The 27,512-nt window shown below is 41.8% G+C and overlaps 1 protein-coding gene across 2 annotated transcripts in view; it reads right to left on the minus strand.

The window, feature by feature from the left end:
• LOC106588620 (collagen alpha-1(XXII) chain) overlaps window positions 1-27,512 on the minus strand; it is a 77,478-nt gene that overhangs the window by 37,603 nt on the left and 12,363 nt on the right. Inside the window, exons 5-12 of one of the 2 annotated variants that reach the window (XM_014177785.2) lie at window positions 15,469-15,580; window positions 13,685-13,808; window positions 7,155-7,430; window positions 6,520-6,600; window positions 6,119-6,238; window positions 5,890-5,934; window positions 5,704-5,766; window positions 5,070-5,108 (exon numbers count right to left, since the gene is read on the minus strand). In XM_014177785.2, the coding sequence (XP_014033260.1) occupies window positions 5,070-5,108; window positions 5,704-5,766; window positions 5,890-5,934; window positions 6,119-6,238; window positions 6,520-6,600; window positions 7,155-7,430; window positions 13,685-13,808; window positions 15,469-15,580 (860 nt within the window). The remainder of the gene's footprint in view (window positions 1-5,069; window positions 5,109-5,703; window positions 5,767-5,889; window positions 5,935-6,118; window positions 6,239-6,519; window positions 6,601-7,154; window positions 7,431-13,684; window positions 13,809-15,468; window positions 15,581-27,512) is intronic. The other variant, XM_014177786.2, reaches the window with a different exon arrangement.

The raw sequence follows: 27,512 nt of genomic DNA on the forward strand, positions 1-27,512 counted from the left end.
CTTTTGAGCAATGGCGTTGGGGGCCAAACTATGTTAACAGCGGTCCGGTCCGGTTCTCGAAGACCCGCAGTGTTCTCCACGCAGAGGTCAGTTCATACACACAGGCAAACTCAACACTAACTCAACCTCACTCACACATAGCCAACCCAACCCCAACCTCAATCTCAATGAAAAATGTCTTTAAAAATGTTGTATAGCCTTTCAACATCCTAGTTTTGGTTTGTGCTCTGATGTCTTCATTGTGCCAAGGAATCCCTCCAAAGAATTAGAAGAAACCAAAAAAAACATGAGTGTTTAATTACATAGTGCCAATAAGCCTTCAACCACCAGAAAGACTTTACCGTGACTTTACTTCATAAACCAATGTACCCTTTCATTACTCTCAGAGCTTGTACCACTTTGACGCATTCTTCATCAAAAGAGAGAAACATTGCAACAAAATGTCTTCATACAACCGCCTATAATGAAAATACATTATACACAAAATACTTTAAATTGCTTTTGTACGATTGTCTAGTCTAGTCTGTTGAGTATACCAAACATTAGGAACACCTTCCTAATATTGAGTTGCACCCCGTTTTGCCCTCAGAACAGCCTGAATTCATCTGGGAATGGACTCTACATGGTGTCAAAAGCATTCCACAGGGACGCTGGCCTGTGTTGACTCCAATGCTTCCCACAGTTGTGTCAAATTATCAAGTTGGTTAGTTGTCCTTTGGGTGGTGGACCATTCTTGATACACATGGGAAACTGCTGAGCGTGAAAAATCCAGCAGCGTTGCAGGTCTTGACACAAACCGGTATGCCTGGCACCTACTACCATACCTTGTGTTGGGGCTCGGGGGCAGTATTGAGAAATTTTGAAAAAAATATGTGCCCATTTTTAACTGCCTCCTACACCAACTCAGAAGCTAGGATATGCATATTATTAACACATTCGGATAGAAAACACTCTGAATTTTCTAAAACAGTTTGAATGGTGTCTGTAAGTATAACAAAACTCATATTGCAGGCAAAAAAAAATTTGAATTTTGTGACTGTACTATTTAGTGTCATTGTTTTATAGATACCATAGTGAGAAAGGATTCATTTCGCAACACCTACGGCTTCCACTAGATGTCAACGATCTTTATAAAGTTGTTTGAAGCGTCTATGATAAACAGAGAGCAAATTATAATGCAAGGAAGTTGACATGTCGTCATTTCATTTTTTTGCGCCTGCGCATAAATCTGAGAAGCGTGAGTTTGTCATTAATTGTTTATCAAGACATAGGATAGGTTGTGTGAAAATATTACTGATGTTTAACGTTAAAAAGGACCAAAAGATTAATGCTAAACAAAGTTTGACATGTTTGAACGAACGTAAATAGATTATTTACTAGGTTTTTTTAGCTTTTCGGCGTGATTTTACAACCCCCCCACCACGTTTTGTGGGAGCATAATGAACGCTAACTACTTGGTGTTATTTGGACATAAATTATGAACTTTGTCAAAAGAAACCACATTTGTTCCGGACCTGGGATTCCTGGCAGTGCCTTCTGATGGAGATAATCAAAGGTAAGGGGATATTTACAATGTTATTATCGATATTAGATGATGCTAACTGTATAGCATAGCTTATTGTTCTTAGCATAGCACCCCGTTTATTGCAAAATGTGATTTCCCAGTAAAGTTATTTTGAGATCTGGCCATTCGGTAGCAATTACGAGATGATAATATATTATTCTTTGAATGACAATATTATAATTTACCAATGTTTTCGAATAGTAATTTTGTTATGTTCACCGGAAGCATTTCAGAGAAGAAAAAATCTGAATTTCACGCTACTGTAAAATGCTGTTTTTGGATATAAATATGAACTTGATGGAACAAAAAATGCATGTATTGTATAACATAATGTCCTAGGAGTGTCATCTGATGGAGATTGACAAAGGTTAGTGCATAATTCTAGCTGGTTTCTGCTTTTGGTGACGCCTGACCTTGAATTGAAAATGGATGTTTGTACTTTTGTGGCTATGTACTGTCCTAACATAATCTAACTTTATGCTTTTGCCGTAAAGCCTCTTTGAAAATCGAACAATGTGGTTAGATTAAGGAGATGTTTATCTTTTAAATTGTGTAAAATAGTTGATTGTTTGAGAAATTGAAATTATTAGATTTTTGATGTTTTGAATTTCCAGCCTTGTTAGCAATCCCGACTCGGGGTTCATTGCTAACCTGTAGCCCCAACAGGTTTTAAAGGCACTTAAATATTTTGTCTTGCCCATTCACCCTCTGAATGGCACACATACACAATCCATGTCTCAATTGTCTCAAGGCTTAAACATCCTTCTTTAGCATGTCTCCTCCCCAGTGGTGGAAAGTACTTACTGTAAGTAAAAATACTTGAATGTACTACTTAAGTAATTTTTTGGGGTACTTAACTACTTAGATTTTGACAACTTTTACTTTACTTAAAAAAAAATATATATATTTAACCTTTATTTAACCAGGAAAGGCTCATTGAGATTTAAAATCTCTTTTTCAAGAGCGTCCTGGCCAAGATAGGCAGCGCCAAGTCATTACAAAAATTAGACAAACAACATGAAAAACTACAAGTACTCTAGTAAGAACCATAGAATTAATAACAAAGAATATAACAAAATCAAAAACAGCAAATTAAAAACATTGACATGTCAGGGAATCAGTCTCAAGATCATTCATCAGTGATTTAAAAATACCAATCGGGAGAAGTTCTTCCAGTTTAAAAGTATTTTGTAAGGCGTTCCAAGCCGATGGCGCAGAGTACATAAAAGTCCTTTTACCAAATTCAGTTCGGACATTTGGAACAGTTAGCAAGATAAAGTCCAGCGAACGAAGAGACGACCCACCACATTTCTGAACAATAAAAATGCCCAAATAAAAAGGTAGTAAACACAAAATGGCTTTGTAAATAAAAGTATACCAGTGACTGAGCCTACGAGTGACTAGAGAAGGCCAGCCAACCCTGGTATACAAAGTGCTGTGGTGCGTAAGGGTTTTGCAATTTAAAATAAATCTCAAAGTGCCATGGTAAAGGGTGTCAATTGATCTCAAACACTGAGCTACATTCCTAAAGAAAATAATGTACTTTTTACTCCATAAATTCTCCCTGACACCCAAAAGTACTCGTTACATTTTGAATGCTTAGCAGGACAGGAAAATGGTCCAATTCCCACACTTATCAAGAGAACATCCCTGGTCATCCCTACTGGTCATCCCTACTTTACAAATGCTTCATTTGTAAATTATGTCTGAGTGTTAGAGTGTGCCCCTGGCTATCCGCAAATTAAAAAAAGAAAATTGTGCCGTCTGGTTTGCTTAATATAAGAAATGTGAAATTATTTTTACTTTCACTTTTGATACTTCCGTATATTTAAAACCAAATGCTTTTAAACGTTTACTAAATCAGTATTTTACTGGGTGACTTTCACTTTTACTTTTCTATTTTCTATTAAGGTTACTTTTACTCAAGAACGACAATTGGGTACTTTTTCCACCACTGCTCCTCCCTTTCATCTACACTGATTGAAGTGGATTTAATGAGTGACATCAATAAGGGATTATAGCTTTCACCTGGATTCACCTGGTTAGGCTATGTCATGGAAAGAGCATGTTTTGTATAGTCAGTGTATTTTCTATAGTAGCAATCAGAGCATGAAAAGTGATGAATTCACTTTTAGCCCTTACAGTCACTGTGCCAGCATGTCCATTCTGACCCAACCTGTGGGTGTACTAAGTTTTGCAGTCTGCTTAAAAAGTTGACACAAACGGAATTGCAAAAACCCTAGGGTAGAAACATGGATTTTCCAGAAATAGAATGAAATAGAATAGTCATGATATTTCTATGGGTTTAGCAGACAGAGATAGATTAATAAATAGTTCAGAAGCAGAAAACACCATGTGTTTGTAGCTTCATGCAGTTTTATCAGTAAACTTCTCAGGCATTAGGCGGATGTTCTTCTCCAACTCGCCCTGGAAATTCCACCACCACGCCATGTCTGCAAATAAATACATTTCCAGGATTCAGGCATGCATATTTTTTTAGCTAAGGGGTCGGCTGCTTGTGTGGTGAGTCCATGGCAGGAATGTGATTCTATGACGTTGAGACTGTTAACCTGATCTTGGTGTCGGAACCTAATATTTCCAAGTCCTAACACTGTGGATATCAAAGCAGGAAGTTACACTGCCTACATATTGCATACATGTTGAAATTACAGCACACTCGCTACAGGTGCAGCTGTCAAAACCATAACATAACTTTAAGTGCATTTCAACCAGAGATGCGAGAAGTGTGGCCTTGCTTTCCAGCCTACACTGTGGCCATCTTAAGTATCCTCCTTGGGACTAGACCTGGGTTCACATAGTATTTCAAATATTTCAAATACTTTGAGCACTTGATTGAGCCCTGCCTGGAGTGTCAGATGGTTTGGAACTACCCACCAGGTCAAGCTCATTCAAGCACAGCAAAAGCATCAAAAAGGACACAAATCTTATTTCAACCCAGATTTAGTATGGTCTGGACTGGCTGTATGCTACATGCCTGGCCTGGTCTGGCCTGAGGGGGAAATTATACCCTATAGCTCCCAGCTGGCAATGCCACGTAGGGCCGACCCTGTGTGTGTGTGTGTGTGTGTGTGTGTGTGTGTGTGTGTGTGTGTGTGTGTGTGTGTGTGTGTGTGTGTGTGTGCATGCACGTGTGTTTAACAGACCCAAAGTGTGTGTTTCTAACGGAGCGGGTGGGCGTCTGCGTGGGCTTGTCCTCTGAGCTACACTTCCTCTGTGGCCAACAGTCCTGTAATTCTCACTATGACATGTAGGACCATTTTCCTACTCCTAAAGAATGGTATGGTATTCCTAAAAAAAATTATTGCTTTTCTACACTGCTACTGCACTTTAGATGTAATTCTGTCTTTGTTAAATGTGTGTGATAGATCCAATGAGACAGACATCTTTGGTTGTAGAGGGTTAGGATATGATGATGCCCTTGCGTTGATATTGTTATTATTATTACGACATGTGAGGAGTTTGACTGTCAAAACCATGACCTTACCTTCTCACCTCTGTCTCCCTTGACAGATATTACTTTGCCCTGCAAATAATCAATCAACATGGATCAATTATTATCGAGGCTGGAGAAAGAAAAGACAGCAGAAAAGATAAAAGAGGTGCATGCCACTTAGGATAACAGAAACCTCTAAGTCTAATATCTATGTAGATTAACACATCATCTAGCAGGAACGTTTTAATCATATACTACACACAATATAATAATAAAAAAATCTAATATCAGGTAAACAAGTTATGTGCTACTATGACAGTTTACTATGTTTACTATCAAGTGCTTATCCTTAAAATGTGAGGCCAAAACAGATCTGTTATCTTAATTCGATATTCTGTTGTTAGAAAATTTTCCAGCTCAGCAGGAAATGCAAATTGTAGCGTATTCAACGTTTAAAAGGGCTTATAAAGTTGCCAATTTCCAATTGATTTGACTTGATTTACGCTAACGAAAATGTTTATCAACCCCTACAAAATTCTCCATTAATTATAATCTACAAAAAATTCACATTTCCTGGCGCTGCTGGATTATTTTCCTGCTGTGAGAAACAGAGTCAAATGAAGATATAAGATCTTGTAAATGAGGCATTAGTATGGTTGACATTATCACAGTAATGTTTTCATACAGTTTCTCCTTTGGCTCCATTGAGGCCAGTAGGTCCAGCTGCTCCCAGAGCACCAGTATCACCCTGTAAGAGTAGGCATGTGACATTGTGACAGAGCACAACAACGAGCCCAGAGAAATAGATCCAGGAACAGGGAATATTGTTGTATCACACACGAGATATGGATTAAGATGAGCGTTAGATGACCTTTTCACCCTTGGGACCGGCAAACCCAGGTACACCGATCTCTCCCTGTGGGGAAGGAACATTATTGATCCATTATTTCATCAGGTGGTCACATTGAATATGAGATCTCTTTTGCATATCACTAAAACATGAATACATAAACAGATCTTTGGAAACCATCAAACAACACTTCCATTGTTAGTATAGAGGAGCTATGGCCTATGATTGAATTTTGACCTATGCATCTTACCCTCTCTCCAGCGGGACAGGAGCAGTTGACCGCCTGGGGTCCTCTCTGCTGCTCCACACCTGCAGGGGTGGGGGTGGGGATCTCTATGGGAGGGGCCTCTGTCACCACCTTCTTGGGGCACTGGAATTAAAAAACAGTGTTACCGTCTGAAGGTGAGCCAGGTAAGTGGGCAGGACAGAGAAAAGGAAAAAAAGGAAAGATATCTCTCAGGAAACAGTGAGGTATGACAGGCATTCTGTCCAGCAGAGTGGCCCAGGCCCACCACAGTGACAGATGATTGGCTGACTCACTTCAGTGGCTCACCACTGTAAGGTGAGTATGAGAACCATGGCAGACATGCTCCTGGAGTGGCCTAGCACAAAGACAGGTGCCCTGTCTGTCTGTCTGACTGTCTGACTCACCGGCCCGGTGGGCAGATCACAGCAGGTCTCCAGCTCAGCGTGTTTGGAATCACAGTAGATGATCATCCTCTGGAGGTCAAACTGCAGGGACAGAAAGTCACAAAGTTAGCTAAATGTATACACTACAGTACAGTACATGAACACAGAATCACAAGATGGACACTAGTCTAAAAATACAATATAAACAGTACTTCCTTAAAGATGTACTATGCAGAAATCGCTCCGCCATTTCCTGGTTGCTAAAAATCGAATAGTTCTCCTAATTTGAGTTTAAGTGACAAAACAAGCAAATATAGTGTAGAGAATCATTGTACCATCTAAATTGCTGTGAAATATCTTTCCCATAAACAAAAATATTTTATTTTCAGCTGTTTGACACAAAAACAAAACTTAAGAATGAGAAGCATAGAAATGGGGAACATAGAACAAATCTACTGCAACTTAGACTTGCTTTCAATGAGAATGATCCATAACACAGATTTCGATGTGAATTCGGTTGGGTTGCCCAAAAAGTTACATATTGCACCTTTAATCCATCATGTTGTTCCACCACTTGCTGTAGCTTACTTCCAATCCCCTGACCTTCCCACTGCTCCTAACCTCAACCCTGAAATTTGTAACACCCAGCCACTCACATCAATGGGCACGCTGTCGTACAGCCTCTTCCCGATCACAGTCTTCCCGTGGATATCGATGTCCTCCCTGTCCCCGATGGGCAGGGTCTGGATGAGTTTACAGTCCAGGTAGAGAGACACCGACTTGGCCTCAACGCTCAGGGCGATCTTGTGCCAGTTCCTGTCGAACAGGTTGTCCACCTCCTCGTTCTTGAACACAGCTCTCACTGCGTCTTTGGTCAGCCCCACTGCGTTGTATTCCACTGCCTTGTTTTCACCGTCCAGACGGATAGACACCTGGGTAGGAGCGACAGTGGAAGGATCAAGTGAATAAAGTTGAATATGTTAATAATGAAAGGACTCTCTTATACACGTGATAGGCAAATATAACATGTTCTATGCTATCAAATAAAATACAATTTTAATGGTCATATACACAGATTTCGCATATGTTATTGTGGGTGCAGCAAAGTGCTTGTGTTCCTAGCTGTGCACTAGTATCTAACAATTCACAACAACACACACAAATCTAAAAGTAAAATAATGGAATTAAGAAATATACAAATACTAGGACGAGCAATGTCGGAGTGGCATTGAATAAAATACAGTAGAATACAGTGTATACACATGACATGAGTAAAACAGTATGCAAACATTATTAAAGTGACTAGTGTTCCATTATTAAAGTGACCAGTGATTCCATGTCTCCAGTATGTACATAGGGCAGCAGCCTCTAAGGGGCAGGTTTGAGTAACTGGGTGGTAGCCGGCTAGTGATGGCTGTTTAACAGTCTGATGGCCTTGAGATAGAAGCTGTTTTTCAGTCGCTCGGTCCCAGCTTTGATGCACCTAATACTGCCTTCGCCTTCTGGATGATAGCAGGGTGAACAGGCAGTGGCTCGGGTGGTTGATATCTTTATGATCTTTTTGACCTTCCTGTGACATCGGGTGCTGTAGGTGTCCTGGAGGGCAGGCAGTGTGCCCCCGGTGATGCGTTGGGCAGACTCTGGAGGGCCCTGCGATTGCGGGCGCTGCAATTGCCGTACCAGGTGGTCATACAGCCCGACAGGATGCTCTCAATTATGCATCTGTAAAAGTTTGTGAGGGTCTTAGGGGCCAAGCCAAATTTCTTCAGCCTCTTGAGGTTGAAGATGCACTGTTGTTCCTTCTTCACCACACTGTCAGTGTGGGTGGACTATTTCAACTTTCAGTGATGTGTACGCTGAGGAACTTGAAGCTTTTCACCTTCTCCACTGCGGTTCAGTCGATGTGGATAGGGGCGTGCTCCTTCTGCTGTCTCCTGAAGTCCACGATCAGCTCTTTCATTTTGTTGACGTTGAGTGAAAGGTTATGTTTCTGGCACCACTCCACCAGGGCCCTCACCTCCTCCCTGTAGGCTGTCTTGTCATTGTTGGTAATCAGCATACGGTACTACTGTTGTGTTGTCTGCAAACTTGCTTATTGAGTTGGAGGCGTGCATGGCCATGCAGTCATGGGTGAACAGGGAGTACAGGAGGGGGCTGAGCATACACCCTTGTGGGGCCCCTGGGTTGAGGATCAGCGTAGTGGAGGTGTAGTTTCCTACCTTCACCACCTGGGGGCGGCTCGTCAGGAAGTCAAGGACCCAGTTACACAGGGCGGGGTTCAGACCTAGGGCCCCGAGCTTAATGATGAACTTGGTACTATGGTGTTGAAGGCTGGGCCATAGTCAATGAACAGCATTCTTGCATAGCTATTCCTCTTGTCCAGATGTGATAGGGCAGTGTGTAGTGTGACAGTGAATGCATCATCTGTGGATCTATTGGGGTGGTATAAAAAATTGAAGTAGGTCTAGGGTGTCAGGTAAGGTAAAGGTGATATGATCCTTAACTAGCCTCTCAAAGCACTTCAGGATGACAGCAGAGAGTGCTACAGGGAGATAGTGATTTAGTTCAGTTACCTTTGTTCCTGTACCCAAGAAAGCAATGGTGGACATCTTCAAGCAAGTGGGGACAGCAGATAGTCAAATCAAATCAAATCACATTTGTCACATGCGCCAAATACCAAAGGTGTAGAGCTTACAGTGAAATGCTTACTTACAAGCCCTTAACCAAAAATGCAGTTTTAAGAAAAAATAAGTGTTAAGAAAGTATTTACAAAAAAAAATGAAGTAAAACAATTAATTCAAAAAATTACAAATAACAAAATAAGAACATTTAAGAAAAAAAAGCAACAATAAAATAACAGTAACAAGGCTACTGTATATACAGGAGGTACCGGTACAGAGTCAATGTGCGGGGGAACAGGTTAGTCGAGGTATCGATAATAAACAGAGAGTAGCAACAGTGTAAAAATGGGGTGGGGGGTGGGGTAGCCATTTGGTTAGCTGTTCAGGAGTCTTTTGGCATGTGGGTAGTTGCTGTTAAGAAGCCTGGAACTAGACTTTGCAATCCGATACCTTTTGCCGTGCGGTAGCAGAGAGAAGAGTCTATGACTAGGGTGGCTGGAGTCTTAGGCAATGTTTAGGGCCTTCCTCTGACATCGCCTGGTATAGAAGTCCTGGTTGGCAGGAAGCTTGGACCCAGTGATGTACTGGGCCGTACGCACTACCCTCTGCAGTGCCTTGTGCTCGGAGGCCGAGCAGTTACCATACCAGGCAGTGATGCAACCAGTCAGGATGCTCTTGTTGGTGCAGCTGTAGAACTTTTTGAGGGTCTGAGGACACATGACAAATATTTTCAGTCTCCTGAGAGGGAATAGTTGTTGTCATACCCTGTTCACGACTGTCTTGGTTTCTCAACCTGCTCCAGTACAGCCCCGTCAATGAGAGTGGTTTTCCTGTAGTCCACGATCATCTCCTTTGTCTTGATCATGTTAAGGGAGAGGTTGTTATCTTGGCACCACATGGCCAGGTCTCTGACCTCCTCCCTATAGGCTATCTCATCGTTGTCAGTGATCAGGCCTACAACTGTTGTGTCGTCTGCAAACTTAATGATGGTGTTGGAGTTGTGCTTGGCCTTGTCGTTGTGGGTGAACAGGGAGTACAGGAGGGGACTAAGCGCGCACCCCTAAGGGGCCCACGTGTTGAGGATCAGCATGGCAGTTGTGTTGTTACCTACCCTTGCCACCTGGGGGCGGCCTGTCAGGAATTCCAGGATCCAGTTGCAGAGGGAGGTGTTTAGTCCCAGGGTCCTTAGCTTGGTGAGGAGCTTTGAGGGCACTATGGTGTTGAACGCTGAGCTGTAGTCAATGAATAGCATTCTCACATAGGTGTTCATTTTGTCCAGGTGGGAAAGGGCAGTGTGGAGTGCAATAGAGATTGTGTCATCTGTGGATCTGTTGCGGCAGTATGCAAATTATAGTGGGTCTAGGGTTACTGGGATAATGGTATTGATGTGAGACATTACCAGCCTTTCAAAGCACATCATGACTACAGCTGTGAGTGCTACGGTTAGTCATTTAGGCAGGTTACCTTGGTGTTCTTGGGCACAGGGACTATGATGGCCTGCTTGAAACATGTAGGTATTACAGACTCGGTCAGGGACAGGTTGAAAATGCCAGTGAAGACACTTGCCAGTTTGGCAGCGCATGCTTGGAGTACACGTCCTGGTAATCCATCTGGCCCTGTGGCCTTGTGAATGTTGACCTGTTTAAAGGTCTTACTCACATCGGCTACGGAAAGCATGATCACACAGTTGTCCGGAACAGCTGGTGCTCTCATGCATGCTTCAGTGTTACTTGCCTCAAAGCGAGCAAGTCATTTATCTCATCTGGTAGGCTTGTGTCACTGGGCAGCTCACTGCTGTGCTTCCCTTTGTAGTTCATAATTGTTTGCAAGCCCTGCCACATCTGACGAACGTCAGAGACGGTGAAGTAGATTCAATCTTAGTCCTGCATTGACGCTTTAACTGTTTGATGGTTCGTCGGAGGGCATAGCGGGATTTCTAAGAAGCATCCAGGTTAGAGTCCAGTTCCTTGAAAGCGACAGCTCTACCCATTATCTCAATGCGGATGTTACCTCTAATCAGTGGCTTTTTTGGGGGGTATGTACGTACGGTCTCTGTGGGGATGACATCATCGATGCACTTATTGATGAAGGCAGTGACTAATATGGTGTACTCCTTAATGGCATCGGAAGAATCCTGGAACATATCCCGGTCTGTGCTAACAAAACAGTCCCGTAGTTTTTGCTTGTAAATAGAAATCAGGAGGATAGGGTTATAGTCGGATTTTCCAAATGGAGGGCAAGGGAGCGCTTTGTATGCATCTCTGTGTGTGGAGTAAAGGTGGTCTAGAGTTTTTTTTCCTCTGGTTGCGCATGTAACATGCTGGTAGAAATGAGGTAAAACAGATTTAAGTTTCCCTGCATTAAATTCCCAGGCGACTAGGAGCGCCGCCTCTGGATGAGCATTTTCTTGTTTGCTTATGGCCTTATACAGCTTGTTGAGTGTGGTCTTAGTGCCAACATCGGTTTGTGGTGGTAAATAGACAGCTACAAAAAATATAGATGAAAACACTTGGTAAATAGTGTGGTCTACAGCTTATCATGAAATACTCTACACAGGCGAACAAAACCTTGAGACTTCATTAATATTAGATTTCATGCACCAGCTGTTATTGGCACAGACACAGACCGCCACCCCTTGTCTTACCTGGGGCAGCTGTTTTATTTTGCTGATGGACCGAAAACCCAGCCAGCTGTATGTTATCCATGTCGTCGTTCAGCCATGACTCGGTGAAACACAAGATATCTACCCGTTGGTAGAATAGTCTTGATCGGAGTTCATCCAGTTTATTTTCCAATGATTGCACGTTGGCTAATAGGACAGATGGTAGAGGTGGGTTACCCCCTCACCGTCGGATTCTTTCAAGGCACCCCGACCTACAACCCCAATATCTCTGTCTGTTCTTCATGCAAATGACGGGATTTGGGCCTTGTCCAGTGTCTGAATTGAATCCTTCACGTCAGACTCGTTAAAGAAAAATTCTTCATCCTGTACGAGGTGAGTAATCGCTATTCTGATATCCAGAAGCTCTTTTCAGTCATAAGAGACAGTAGTAGAAACATTTATGTACAAAATCAGTAAAAAAAAAACACACAATAGCACAATTGGTTAAGAGCCCGTAAAATGGCAGCCATCTCCTCCGGCACCATTCTCAGTGATAGGGAGTGATTGAATATGCCCATAAACACTCTAGCCAGCTGATCTGTTTCATGTTCTGAGGACGGGGTAGGGATGCCGTCTGGGCCGGCAGCCTTGCGAGGTTTAACACACTTAAACGTCTTACTCACATCAGCCATGGCGAACAAGAGCCTACAGTCCTTGGGAGCAGGACGCGTCAGTGGCATTGTGTTATCCTCAAAGCGGACGAAGAAGTTGTTCTGCTTGTCCGGGAGAAAAATGTCGGTGTCCACGACGTGGCTGGTTTTCCCTTTGTAATCTGTGATTGTCTGTAGACCCTGCCACAAACGGGCAGTGTCTGAGCCTTTGAATTGCGACTCCACTTTGTCTCTGTACTTATGTTTTGCCAGTTTGATTGCTTTACGGGGGGAATAGCTACATTATTTGTTTTCAACCAAATTTCCAGTCACCTTACCATGGTTAAATGCAGTGGTTCGCACTTTCAGTTTTGCGCGAATGCTGCCATCTATCCACGGTTTTTGGTATGGGTAGGAACAACAGGTAGCCTAGTGGTTAGAGCATTGGACTAGTAACCGAAAGGTTAGAAGATCAAATCCCCAAACCGACAAGGTAAAAATATGTCATTTTGCCCCTGAACAACACAGTTAACCCACTGTTCCTAGGCTGTCATTGAAAATAAGAGCATGTTCTTAACTGACTTGCCTAGTTAAATAAAGGTCAAATTAAAAAACATGTCACGTGCTCCTGCAATGCCCTCTACTGCTCATCCTGTGTCTCCTTGACCTGCTGCCACTCCCCCAGTACTCTCGCAGTGTGTGGGCATAGGCTGGAGTCAGAGCAGATCCCCACCAGCTGCAATCTGTTCCATAATCAAGACCTCTCCAATTCCTTAGCCCTGCCACTTCCATGCTGCCAGATTGTAATCTCTGCTCAGTCAGTCTATGATTCTAGTCATTTGTTACTAGTCAAATCCTGTTGTGCCTGTTTTCCTTGCCTGATGCTGTTTTCCTCTCCGCTACAGTTCTGCGCACTCTGACTCTGGTCCCTGTCTCCAGTCGCACGTCTCGTCATCCTGCTACTCTGTCCTGGATTCCCCACTCTACTACTCCCTTGGATTCCCCTCCAGACCTGCTTACCCTGTTTCCAGCAACCCGCCCTAGCTTCCCCTGACCTGCACTCCTTCTCCCCCCTGTGTGTCAATAAATACCTTGGTTACTTCATCCCAGTCTCCTCATCTGAGTCTGCTCTTGGGTTCCCCTGTTCCACTCAGTATAACACAACATCCCCAATGCTATTCGATGGTACAAATGATCAGGAAAATAATCATCATGCCTCTCTGTCGACGTACCAAGCATTGCAATTGGCAGTACAATAGACTCAGCATGGGGTCTGTTGATGAACACACACACACACCACTATGATAACCCACCTGTGGAATTCCATACTTGTCAAAGATCTGCCAGAGGTACCAGTCCTCCCGTCTCGAGGTCTTCCTGAACTTGAAAGTCGTCACAAAGGCATATTCATCTGGCAGACCTTGAGGGAACACGTCTCTGGAAAACATCAACAGCACAGATGGTTGCCATTCAATCATCACATCCACACTACATGCATGCATTATCGCTGGATTGTTGACATAGCTCACTGTAGTATATCTACTGCTACAGGCCTACATATCATTCTGACTATATGACTAGATTGTATTTGGATTACTGAGACAGTGTTATTTGGGTTGTTAATTGGATTCGTTCTGACATTCTTGCTTTCTTGTTTCTTGACTATTCATTATTTATGAACTTCTTTGACATTTTACTGCACAGGCAGGAGGTAGTAACACAAGCATTTCACTGCACCCGCTATAACATCTTCTAAACTGTGTACGCGACCAATAAACTTTGATTTGATTTGATCAATCAGCTTGCAACTGAGATTTTCATCACAAACGGGTGTTGTTTGTTTACCTTTTCAACTCCCATAAAACATTTGGGGTCAACAATAACGTTATAATTGATGAGAAAGAAAAAATGCTTTTACTTCAATTGAACACCGTCTAAGAACTGGCACAACGGCCAACACATAGCCTCAGAAATTCTGGGTTTATGGTTGGATCTTGACAGAGTACAGCAACAACTGGAAGTGACTTTTTGTAGCAGCTTAACCTGCTTGGTAAATTCTTCTAATCTGATACAAAAAAGTAACTTCCAGTCATAGCTGTACTCCCTCGAGCCAGAACCAGGGTTTAGATTCCTCATTGGTATAGACGGGTTGGCTGACAACGTCATTAAAATGATGTGTGCATCAATGAGGCAGAAGGCTGTGTGGTGTTATGATTCTGAACAGTCAGATCTTTAGCAACAATGACAAGAAGCTGCTATGTGGGGAATCGGTTGTGACATCGTTGCATCTTGTTATTGATAATTGTTTTGAGGTGTTTTGACTCATTTATATGCTAATATGGCAAAAATTCACTAGCTAGCTAACCAACAACTGTAATGATGTATTTGAGAGACAGAAAGTGCTCATCGTGCAAATGTGATTATGTTTTCAATAAACATTTGGATATTAAATATAGTTTACATGTTGTCAACAATCTAAGCCAATTCCAGTATTTTTCCCTATAGTTGAACACGGGTGGTTTTATTGCTTATTAACAACTGTTGGGTCTAATACTGAATGCTGATTTGATAAAACCGCATTCCATCCGGTGTCTATTCCACAAGTTACCATTGGCTAAATCTATGATGTTAAAAAGCCTATTTACTCTGTTCAAATTCCACTGTCTCATCAGCCCAGCCAGGCAATTTATAAACTTGAACTCCACTATAAAAAGCATCTGGACATTATTTCAGATTTCTTTTAGACTAACAATGAGTTTTCTACAGCGGAAATTAGTATAAACCTTGCCGTCTGTCTCTCCGACATTTGCAACTTTATTTCAATATTCAAATTCGATCTCCAGATGTCCCATAGTAATGAACGTGTCGGGAGTCAGGATGAGACAGGCAGGCAGGCAGGCAGCTTTTCTCAGCTCCGACTCAGGCCTAACAACACCCGTGCCAACATTTCTCTGGCATTATCACTTAAACTACCATCCCATGTATGCACACGGCCAAATATCACACCTGTGCCATGACTTCCATCGCCTTGTGGCCTGAGCCACTGGCGCGATCTCGCATGGTATTTGTCACAGCAAATACAAAATAATTCACTCACTCTGTCTGTTGTACAATAGGCATGGTCCCAAGTCGAACATAGGAGCTCTGGCCCTCATCAAACCTTAATCCCAGTATGTTTTCCACTTTGAAGTATTCCATCAGGTCAAACCCTGCAACAGACGGGACAGAAAATAACATGATTAGCCTAGAGTTGTAGCCGAGTAAATCAAATACATAACATGGTTTGTAGAACCTTCTTCTGATCACCAATAGAGGGAGCACAGATCATGAAAAGGCCGGAGCAACACACAAAAAACCATAAAATATACCTATAGGTTGAAAATGACTGACAGGGAGATACCAATTACCCAAGTAATTAGGATGATATTTATACCGTTTCTCACAATATATAAACTAACATTAAGAAGTTTAGGGTTACTTAGAAATGTCCTTGTTTTTGAAAGAAAAGCACATTGTGCACCGGGGCCTCCCTCTCCTCTTTCTATTCTGGTTAGAGCTAGTTTGCGCTGTTCTGTGAAGGGAGTGGCACACAGCGTTGTACGAGATACTCCGTTTCTTGGCAATTTCTCACATGGAATAGCCTTCATTTCTCAGAACAAGAATAGACTGACGAGTTTCATAAAAAAGTTATTTGTTTCTGGCCATTTTTAGCCTGTAATCGAATCCACAAATGCTGATACTCAACTAGTCTAAAGAAGGCCAGTTTTATTGCTTCTTTAATCAGGACAACAGTTTTCAGCTGTGCTACGATAATTGCAAAAGGGGTTTAAAATGATAAACTTGGATTAGCTAACACAACGTGCCATTGGAACACAGGAGTGATGGTTGCTGATAATGGGCCTCTGTACGCCTATGTAGATATTCCATTAAAAATCAGTAGTTTCCAGCTACAATAGTCATTTGCAACATTAACAATGTACACTGTATTTATGATCAATTTGATGTTATTTTAATGGACAAAAAATGTGCTTTTCTTTCAAAAACAAGGACAATTCCAAGTGACTCCAAACCTTCGAATGGTAGTGTATATACATTTATTAACAATTAAAAAAAACAGAAATACCTTACTTACGTAAGTATTCAGACCCTTTGCTATGAGAATCTAAATTGAGCTCAGGTACATCCTGTTTCCATTGATCACCCTTGAGATGTTTCTACAACTTGATTGGAGTCCACTTGTGGTAAATTCAATTGATTGGACATGATTTGGAAAGGCACACACCTGTCTATATGAGGACTCACAGTTGACAATGCATGTCAGAGCAAAAACCAAGCCATGAGTTCGAATGAATTTGTCCGTAGATTGTGTGAGGCACAGATCTGGGGAAGGCTACCAAAAATATTCTGCAACATTGAAGGTCCCCAAGAACACAGTGGCCTCCATCATTCTTAAGTGGAATAAGTTTGGAACCACCAAGACTCTTCCTAGAGCTGGCCGCCCGGCAAAACTTAGCAATCGGGGGAGAAGGGCCTTGGTCAGGGAGGTGACCAAGAACCCGATGGTCACTCTGACAGAGCTCCTGGAGAGCTCTGTGGATATGGGAGAACCTTTCAGAAGGCCAACCATCTCTGCAGCATTCCACCAATCAGGCCTTTATGGTTGGGTGGCCAGACGGAAGCCATTCCTCAGTAAAAGGCACATGACAGCCTGCATGGAGTTTTCCAAAAGGCACCTAAAGGACTCAGACCATGAGAAAAAAGATTCTCTGGTCTGATGAAACCAAGTTTTAACTCTTTGGCCTGAATGCCAAGCATTACATCTGGCACCATCCCTGTGGTGAAACATGGTGGTGGCAGCATCATACTGTGGGGATGTTTTTCAGAGGCAGGGACTGGGAGACTAGTCAGAATCGAGGTGAAGATGAACGGAGCACAGTACAGAGAGATTCTTGATGAAACCCTGCTCCATAGCGCTCAGGACCTCAGACTGGGGCGAAGGTTCATCTTCCAACAGAACAACAACCCTAAGCACACAGCCAAGACAATGCATGAGTGGCTCGGGACAAGTCTCTGAATGTCACTGAGTGGCCCAGCCAGAGCCCAGACTAGAACCCAATCTAACATCTCTGGAGAGACCTGAAAATAGCTGTGCAGCGACGCTCCCCATCCAACCTGACAGAGCTTGAGAGAATCTGCTGAGAAGAATTGGAGAAATTTCCCAAATACAGGTGTGCCAAGCTTGCAGTGTCACACCCCAAAAGCCAAAGGTGCTTCAACAAGTACTGAGTAAAGGGTCTGAATACTTATTTCCTTATTTTTATACATTTGCTAAAAAATCTAAAGACTTGTTTTTGCTTTGTCAATTTTGGGTATTGTGTGTATATTGATGAGGGGAAAAATATATTTTATGAATTTATGAGCAAGGCTGTAACATTGCAAAATGTGGAAAAAGTCAAGGGGTCTGAATACTTTCTGAATGCACTGTATATCGTTATTATCACGTCGAGACAGATACATTTTAATTTAGGGGGGTGGGGGGAAAGAGAGAGAGAGCGAGAGGAATCCCATGGTATTGTATAGCCGTAATATTCGTGATTCTGGAGTTAGCAAATAGGCATTTGTCATCCCAGCATAAAACATGCAATGATCACTCAAAATACCAAACAGTTCTCACACCCTAAAGGGACGTAGAACTATGCATATTTGGGGTCTCCACCCTACAGTATGTCATCACCTGAGAAAAGAATAGGTACAGACAGAAGGAAATTCTGTTTGTAGTTTGTGGTTACCTACTAATAGACCACCAAAGTAGCTATTAAACTGGTTTGATTGAAAACTTCCCAGACTGGTGTAGGTATAGAGTCTCCTACCATTCAGCGATCCTATTGAACAAGTGGCGAGATTGACTGGTAATATCACCATTCAGAGCCAGAGGAAACCTTTTAGTCACTCAGTAATCATCATGCCTAACTCATTTACATCTGAGTGTTGAGAGATGGACTTTGGTCGTCTGGTCTGACCCAACATGTTGAATAAATACTGAAAAGAGTCAGTAGAGAACCATTGAACCATAGACTGGCGGCCATGATGTCCCCACTGTGTGTAATGATGAACCGGCAGCCAAGCCCAGAGCTCCGATGTTGCCATCTGTCTGGATCAAAAGAATGCAGAGTGTCTTTCCTTTTCCTAGTCACTGCACTCATTTGGCGTTCCCCACAGAGCCAGGTCGCCCCATTGGCCGTCTGTTCTTCGGCTGTTCAGAATAACTTTTTGGAGGATGATGATTATACAGCATCCTCTGCCAATCCAAATTACAGGTCTGTGCTACAGCCATGGCTCGTCCCTAAAGCCATGGGACTCAGTGAGCCAATGGAGCACAGAGAGTATTTGCATACTGCAGCACGGTGACAGAAGAGAAAACAGAGGTATAAAAAAACTCACAGCTGGATTATGGGTAGTTTGGTACCTCCTTCAACCACGCCCCACCCGGATGACATCTGATCTCAAAGTCTCTGTTTAAAGAACCAACAGGCTAGTTACCCCAGTGTTTCCCCTACCATCATTTTCTTAGCGGTGTGGGGCCGGACCTGTCTGTCTGTCTGTCTGTCTGTCTGTTAGTAGTTGTCACTTCCTTGCTGTGAGATGAAGTAGATGGATGCAGCAGGTCAGAGGAATGTTTATCAGATATCCAGCAGCGTGGTATGACAGGGCTAAGGGGCCCCTGTATTTTTTATTTTTATTTTTTCCTCTGTTGCTAATGTGTGTTTCAAGGCTGTTTCTACAGAACCAGAGTAGGTTTCAGCAGCACTCTCACATTACCGCCTCCATAATGAAACTTAACTGCCCCTTGAACAATGTTAAGCATAGCGTATTGACATTCGCAAGGCATATTTCTTCTGAATTATGTACATATGGGAAATGTGATTCAAATCTAACTGAGAAAATGTGTACTGTAGCCTGATTAAAACTCTCTTCAGAGTGATTCTCTGTTGCATGAAGAGCAGTCTGCATTCTGGACTGAAACTTATGAATGAACTCAGAATAGCAGGGTATTCAAGCTGCCTGTACTACCAGATACACAGTTGCTGTAAGAAAAATTTACAGCAGACAAAAACTACAAATATAATTCAATCCACTTTTCTCATGAATTATGCCAGACTGGCTGTGTATTTATAGGCATTGGCATTGGTAATCAGATCAGATGGATAATTGGCAACATTAGTAAACACCCCGCCCTTGGCCCTGCTGGCATTGCCACCTTGACTTGTTTGTTGTTTAAAAGGGTGTGTTTTCTTCAAACCACATTAATATGGTGGGTGACTAACCCTGGAAACCTCAGTCCTGTCACATACACTCACACTCGCACGCACACTCGCACACACAACTGTTCCATTAGAGCACCATGACATTACTGCATACAAAAGCTAATTTTAGGCTTCTGACTTTAAACAAGTGGAGTTTGATCCCAGCCAGCACATAACGTTCTGAGAACCATATGTTTCTTAGAGATTGTTAAGAACATGGTTGTCCTATGGTTATTTTGCATACAGCCCTCACACAACTTTCTGGGAATGATGCAGGAAAGATGCTTGGCTTTGGAACATTCTCAGCACATTTAGGGAACTTGACCAAAAACGTTATTTTCTTGGTATTTCATTACTTTAACAGAATGTTTCCTAAAAGTTCAAACAAGGTTACATTTCATTTCAATTTTGGTAATGTTCTAGAAACATTCTCTAACAGGTTTGACATTGGGAACGTTCTCAAATAGTTAAGAGAATGTTCAGAAACAATGTTCTTCTGTGGAATTTTCAGTACTTCAGCATAACGTTTCTTTGGTGTGACTTTCCACCATGTATGGCCATACGAATGTATAAGGGCAAGCCGATTACCTCGTTTCAAGATGGCTGCTACTTACATTCTGGTTAGCGTTGTGAAGCATAAACAATATAAACACGGAATGCATTGATACTCACCAAAAGCCGAGACTCCACAGATCATGAGGATGTCTTATTTGTCTAACTATGACCTACCACCAGCTTCGAGAGTCAATATTTTTATTTTACTCAACATTTTCACCAAACATCTTGCAAGATAAGCTTCAATTTGGTCTGTGTTTGAGCTATAGCTACACGGAGGATATTAAATTCATCCTTAGGTTGGTAAGAACAAATCTAGCCTATTGCCAATATTATCTGATGATGTATGACTTAATGGCAAAATCGAATGTACACCAAGTGACTATATCTTTGCGCATCAAAAATATGACGTCGCTTGCTTACACACCTTAGGCATCCATTACACAGGAGATTGGCTACAATGGCACCTTGGCAGTCTTGTAGCCAATGATATAAGCTTTCCAGGGATATGCAGTTGACCTGGGTGGGACAAAGCAAGGCCTTGAACCTTTTATGCGTAATGTGAACTATTGCTACCTGGCTCAGAGACGTGACTCACCGAGCATAATACATTACATTGTAAAACAGATTTCATCGCTTTCATTTCATTGCTTTAGCATAAAAGATGGCTTCTCAAGAAAATAAAAATTTAAAAACTAATAATATCGAACAGGACGCTAATAAGAAGGCAGCTATGAATAAGTATACCGACATAGAAGCTTGAATAAAATACTGGTTGGACTCGGATCAGGGGAACGATTTGGACAACGAGGATTTCGACAAAGATTGCTTTCTATAAGGATTGGATACACTTTTAGATCTGTAAGTAAATCATTTTCATGACTTTATATTGCTAAAATACTATATGTATTTAGTTTATTATAATTTGCCTGCTTTTGATGCTTTGGATTTAGTTTACATAGGCCTATGTAACAAGTAATTTCAATGTCATATACTGTAATTCCAAAGTAGTTATTGTTTATGTTTCATATTAGTTCACTGTTTGCAGTTTTAAGTGTCATCCTTGTAACTTATGAGAGGCCACTAAACTCTCATGGCCATTGTTTATTTGTGGTTCTCACCTCTGCCTTTGTCTCCAAAGCATTACTGTTTGCATTGTGTGTGTGCTTCACACCTTCTATGTCAGTCTCTGTACAGATAAAGTTTGTGCTTGGTATTTTTACTCTACAGTAATGTAGTTTTGTAAATGTAGTCAACTAATTCTGTGTGTCTTACAACAATCTATCCCTTTATTTTATTCACCACAGAGTGGAGGATGTAAAGGATTTTGATGATTTGAGAGCCACCCCTCCCCAGCAAGTGCCCCCGCCGGTCAAGGTCCCCCCACTGTTATGTCAATCACCCCGTCTTATGGTTCTACATCCACTCGTCATAGGCCTCATGAAAAAGAAAATAAGGGCTTGTGGCACCATTCGCCCTAACAGAATCGGTTTCCCCAAGACCAAGGTAAACGACATAACAAAGACAGCGGAGAGGGGGACCATACGTTGGATCAGGACTAACAAGCTGCTTTTTGTGACATGGAAGGACACTAGGGAAGTAACCATGCTCACCACAAAGCATTAGGCATTCAATAACAACCATGTCTCAAGGAGGGTGAAAAGGGAAGAATGTCCCCATTCCTGTTTCTGTGAAGGACTACAATGCCAGCATGGGGGGTGTCGACCTATCTGTTGCTCTTTCAGGTCCTCCACAAGACCAGGAAGTGGTATAAGATTTTTTTCCCACTTTGTGGACATTGCTACAGTAAATGCTTTCATTCTCCATAAACAAATGGCCAAAGCAAAAGGTCAAACTACTCTCTCCCAGTTGGCCTTCCGAGAGCAGCTGGTGTTGGCAATGGCTGAATTGGGGGGCCAAAGCAACCTCACAACCATCACAAGGCCCCTCACTCAAGGTTAGCACAACTATCCAACACACATGAGAAAAGGAAGAACTGCAAGCATTGCACAAAACACAGGGAGAAAAAAAGGGTGAAATGCCAGATCTTCTGTCCGAAATGCCAGTTTGCTTTTTGTTTCCTGGCAGAGAGGGACTGCTTCAAGGACTATCACGACATGCACAAGCTATGGTGAAACTGACATCTAATCATCTACACCTGGGATGTAAAAATGAACATGAATGCTATTTGTAAATAGTTCAGCTTATTTCTATTTTTGCGCCTTTTTTAGTGAAAGACACGTGTGTAACCAAGTTTGTGTTTGATAAGACATTTTTATGTATTTTTTTATGTATAGCTGTTGCTTTTATATTGTTTTTGTAACAGTTAATTTGTTTGTGGGACCAATACATTGGATATGCCTAGGCTAAACATTCAGAGAGGTTGAAAAAACACTTGGATGTCCCCCGACACCACCACAATGTTTGAGAGAGGTTAGTGTTGTAAAAAAAATGTTTTTATAGTGAACAATAACTTTTAGGCACATCCGGTGTGCAAAAACAGTACAATTACCACATTCTGACACTTTGGAGAGGCTGAAAGACACTTGAATGTACCCTGGATACCCCATAACATCACCACAATGTTTGAGTGAGGTTGATATGGTAGAAATTGTGGGAAATTTAGGAAATACAAATATGTAATAGCACCAGAATTCTCTAATTTACAGACATATGCCACTTTGGAGAGGTTTAGCCACACTTGGAAACGTCCTGTGACCACACCTGACACCACTTACTAAAACATCTGCCCATTTGTAGTTGTTAGGTCTATCAATCCCATTTTTTATCTGATGATGTGGAAGCCATCTGTTTCCAGCTCTGGGCATCAATAATTCACTTATTGCTTGCCAATGAAAGGGGTGGTATACAGAATACAGCCCTATTTGGTAAAAGACCAAGTCACTCCGCTTTTCAGTTCGCTGCAGATAACAACTAGAACGAGTTGCAAACAATAAATCTAACTGGACCGTTTTATCTCCATCTTTTCATTCAAAGACTCAATCATGGACACTCTTACTGACAGTTGTGACAGTTGTTTTGTGCTGCTGCCATGTTGTGTTGCTACCATGTTGTTGTCATGTTGTGTTGCTACCATGCTGCGTTTTCATGTGTTGCTGCCATGCTATGTTGTTGTCTAAGGTCTCTCTTCATGAAGTGTTGTGGTGTCTCTGTTGTCACGACGTGTGTTTTGTACTATATTTTTATTTTATTTCTTTATCCCAGCCCCCGTTCCCGCAGGAGGCCTTTTGTCTTTTGGTAGGCCGGTATTCTAAATAAGAATTTGTTCTTAACTGACTTGCCTAGTAAAATAAAGGTTAAATAAAATGTTACATATAAAAAAATATATATAATTATATATGTATTATGGCAAGAACAGCTCAAATAAATAAAGAGAAACGACAGTCCATCATTACGTTAAGACATGAAGGTCAGTCAATACGGAACATTTCAAGAACTTTTAAAGTTTCTTCAAGTGCAGCTGCAAAAAACATCAAGCGTTATGATGAAACTGGCTCTCATGAGAACCGCCACAGGAAGGAAGATCCAGAGTTCATAGAGTTACCAGCCTCAGAATTTTCAGCTCAAATAAATGCTTCACAGAGTTCAAGTAACATCTCAACATCAACTGTTCAGAGGAGAGTTTGTGGTCGAATTGCTGCAAAGAAACCATTACTAAAGGACACTAAAAAGAAGAAGAAACTGGCTGGGTCCCATAAACACTAGCAATGAACATTAGACTGGAGAAAATCTGTCCATTGGCCTGATGAGAGCAAATTTTAGATTTTTGGTTCCAACCGCAGTGCCTTTGTGAGATGCAGAGTAAGTGAACGGATGATCTTGGGGCGGCAGTGTAGCCTAGTGGTTAGAGTGTTGGACTAGTAACCAGAAGGTTGCAAGTTCATATCCCTGAGCTGACAAGGTACAAATCTGTTGTTCCACCCCTGAACAAAGCAGTTAACCCACTAGGCCATCATTGAAATGGAATGAAATGAAAAAAATCTCTGCATGTGTGGTTCCCACTGTGAAGCATGGAGGAGGTTTTGGGGTGCTTTGCTGGTGACACTGTCTGTGATTTATTTAGAATTCAAGGCACAATTAACCAGCATGGCTACCACAGCATTCTGCAGTGAAACGCCATCCCATTTGATTTGTGCTTAGTGGGACTATCATTTTGTTTTTCAACAGGACAATGACCCAAAACATCTCCAGGCTGTGTAAGTATATGCTATTTGACCAAGGAGGAGAGTGATGGAGTGCTGCATCAGATGACCTGGCCTCCACAATCACCTGACCTCAACACATTTGAGATTGTTTGGGATGAGTTGGACTGCAGAGTGAAGGAAAAGCAGCCAACAAGTGCTCAGCAAGTGCTCCTTCAAGACAGTTGGAAAAGCATTCCAGGTGAAGCTGGCTGAGAGAATGCCAAGCATGTCATCAAGGCAAAGGGTGGCTACTTTCAAGAATCTCAAATATAAAATATATTTTGATTTGATTAACACTTTTTTGGTTAAGTACATGATTCCATATGTGTTATTTCATAGTTTTGATGTCTTCACTATTAATCAACAATGTAGAAAATAGTAAAAATAAAGAAAAACCCATAATGAGTAGGTGTGTCCAAACCTTTGACTGGTACTGTATATATTCAAGGGATACCAGTACCGAGTCAATGTGCAGGGGTACGAGGTAATTGAGGTACAGTTTAAATCGGAAGTTTACATACACTTAGGTTGGCGTTATTAAAACAAATTTTTCAACCACTCCACAAATTTCTTGTTAACAAACTATACTTTTGGCAAGTCGGTTAGGACATCTACTTTGTGCATGACACAAGTCATTTTTCCAACAATTCTTTACAGACAGATTATTTCTCTTTTAATTCGCTCTATCACAATTCCAGTGGGTCAGAAGTTTACATACACTAAGTTGACTGTGCCTTTAAACAGCTTGGAAAATTCCAGAAAATGATGTCATAGCTTAAGAAGCTTCAGATAGGCTAATTGACATGATTTGAGTCAATTGGAGGTGTACCTGTGGATGTATTTCAAGGCCTACCTTCAAACTCAGTGCCTCTTTGCTGGACATCATGAGAAATCAATTTAATCAGCCAAGACCTCAGAAAAAAAATTGGAGTCTGGTTGGAGCCTTGGGAGCAATTTCTAAATGCCTGAAGGTACCACGTTCATCTGTACAAACAATAGTACGCAAGTATAAACACTATGGAACCACGCAGCCGTCATACCACTCAGGAAGGAGACCAGTTCTGTCTACTAGAGATGAATGTACTTTGGTGCGAAAAGTGCAAATCAATCCCAGAACAACAGCAAAGGACCTTGTGAAGATGCTGGAGGAAACAGTTACAAAAGTATATATATCCACAGTAAAACAAGACCTATATCGACATAACCTGAAAGGCCGCTCAGCAAGGAAGAGGCCACTGCTCCAAAACCGCCATAAAAAAAGCCAGACTACAGTTTGCAACTGCACATGGGGACAAAGATCGTACATTTTGAGAAATTTCCTCTGGTCTGATGAAACAAAAATAGAACTGTTTGGCCATAATGACCATTGTTATGTTTGTGAGGAAAAAGGGGGAGGCTTGCAAGCCGAAGAACACCATCCCAACTGTGAAGCACGGGGGTGGCAGCATCATGTTGTGGGGGTGCTTTGCTGCAGGAGGGACTGGTGCACTTCACAAAATAGATGGCATCATGATGAGGGAAAATGATGTGGATATATTGAAGCAACATCTCAAGACATCAATCAATCAAATGTATTTATAATGCCCTTCTTACATCAGCTGATGTCACAAAGTGCTCTACAGAAACCTAGCCTAAAACCCCAAACAGCAAGCAATGCAGGTGTAGAAGCACGGTGGCTAGGAAAAACTCCCTAGAAAGGCCAGAACCTAGGAAGAAAACTAGAGAGGAACCAGGCTATGAGGGGTGGCCAGTCCTCTTCTGGCTGTGCCGGGTGGAGATTCTAACAGAACAGAACATGACATCAGTCAGGAAGTTAAGTCCCTGTAGTTCAGTTGGTAGAGCATGGTGTTTGCAACACCAGGGTTGTGGGTTCGATTCCCACGGGGGGCCAGCACAGGAAAAAAAATGTATGAAATTAAATGTATGCATTCACTACTGTAAGTCGCTCTGGATAAGAGTGTCTGCTAAATGACAAAAAATGTAAAATGTTAAAGCTTGGTCACAAATGGGTCTTCCAAATGGACAATGACCCCAAGCATACTTCCAAAGTTGTGGCAAAATGGCTTAAGGACAACAAAGTCAAGGTATTGGAGTGGCCATCACAAAGCCCTGACCTCAATCCTATAGAAAATATGTGGGCAGAACTAAAAAAGCATGTGCGAGCAAGGAGGTCTACAAACCTGACTCAGTTACACCAGCTCTGTCAGGCGGAATGTGTCAAAATTCACCCAACTTATTGTGGGAAGCTTGAGGAAGGCTACCCAAAATGTTTGACCCAAGTTAAACCATTTAAAGGCAATGCTACCAAATACTAATTGAGTGTGTGTAAACTTCTGACCAACTGGGAATGTGATGAAAGAAATAAAAGCTGAAATAAAAAATTCTCTCTACTATTATTCTGTCATTTCACATTCTTAAAATAAAGTGGTGATCCTAACTGACCTAAGACAGGGAATTTTTACTAGGATTAAATGTCAGGAATTGTGAAAAACTGAGTTTAAATGTATTTGGCTAAGGTGTATGTAAACTTCCGACTTCAACTGTATGTACATATAAATTAGGTAGGTAGGGGTGAAGTGTCTAGGCCACAGGATAGATAATGAACAGTAAAAGCAGTGTGTGTGTGTGTGTGTGTGTGTGGATTAACCCATATCTGCCAATCAATCAAACACACACTGAGATCTGCCTGCACAATTCAGCTGTATGTAATATATATGAAATAATATTTATCTACATATGCCATATAGCAGACGCTTTTATCCAAAGTGGCCTAAAGTCATGCGTGCATACAATTCTTGTTGTTGTGAATGTGAAGCATTTTGAAACAACTGCATAGTTCTAGTGATTTATCCTAATTGCTTCCTCTTTATACTGCAGTTTATAGTAAAGGCCCAGCCACATAATTAGCACTGGTGTTGTCTACTAGAGGATGTGATATATCAGGTCTAGTCAGCGGGAACCACTGGAGAAGCTGTTGTTTTAAACACCAGCTCTGCCAGAAGGCCTCAGCTTCCCAGACAGGTTTAAAACCAACATTGTTAAACCTCTGTTCTCTCCCGGATAGGGTTTTCCTGAAC

This window comes from Salmo salar, chromosome ssa27 (genome assembly GCF_905237065.1).
Source record: "Salmo salar chromosome ssa27, Ssal_v3.1, whole genome shotgun sequence".
Classification (NCBI taxonomy): domain Eukaryota; kingdom Metazoa; phylum Chordata; class Actinopteri; order Salmoniformes; family Salmonidae; genus Salmo; species Salmo salar.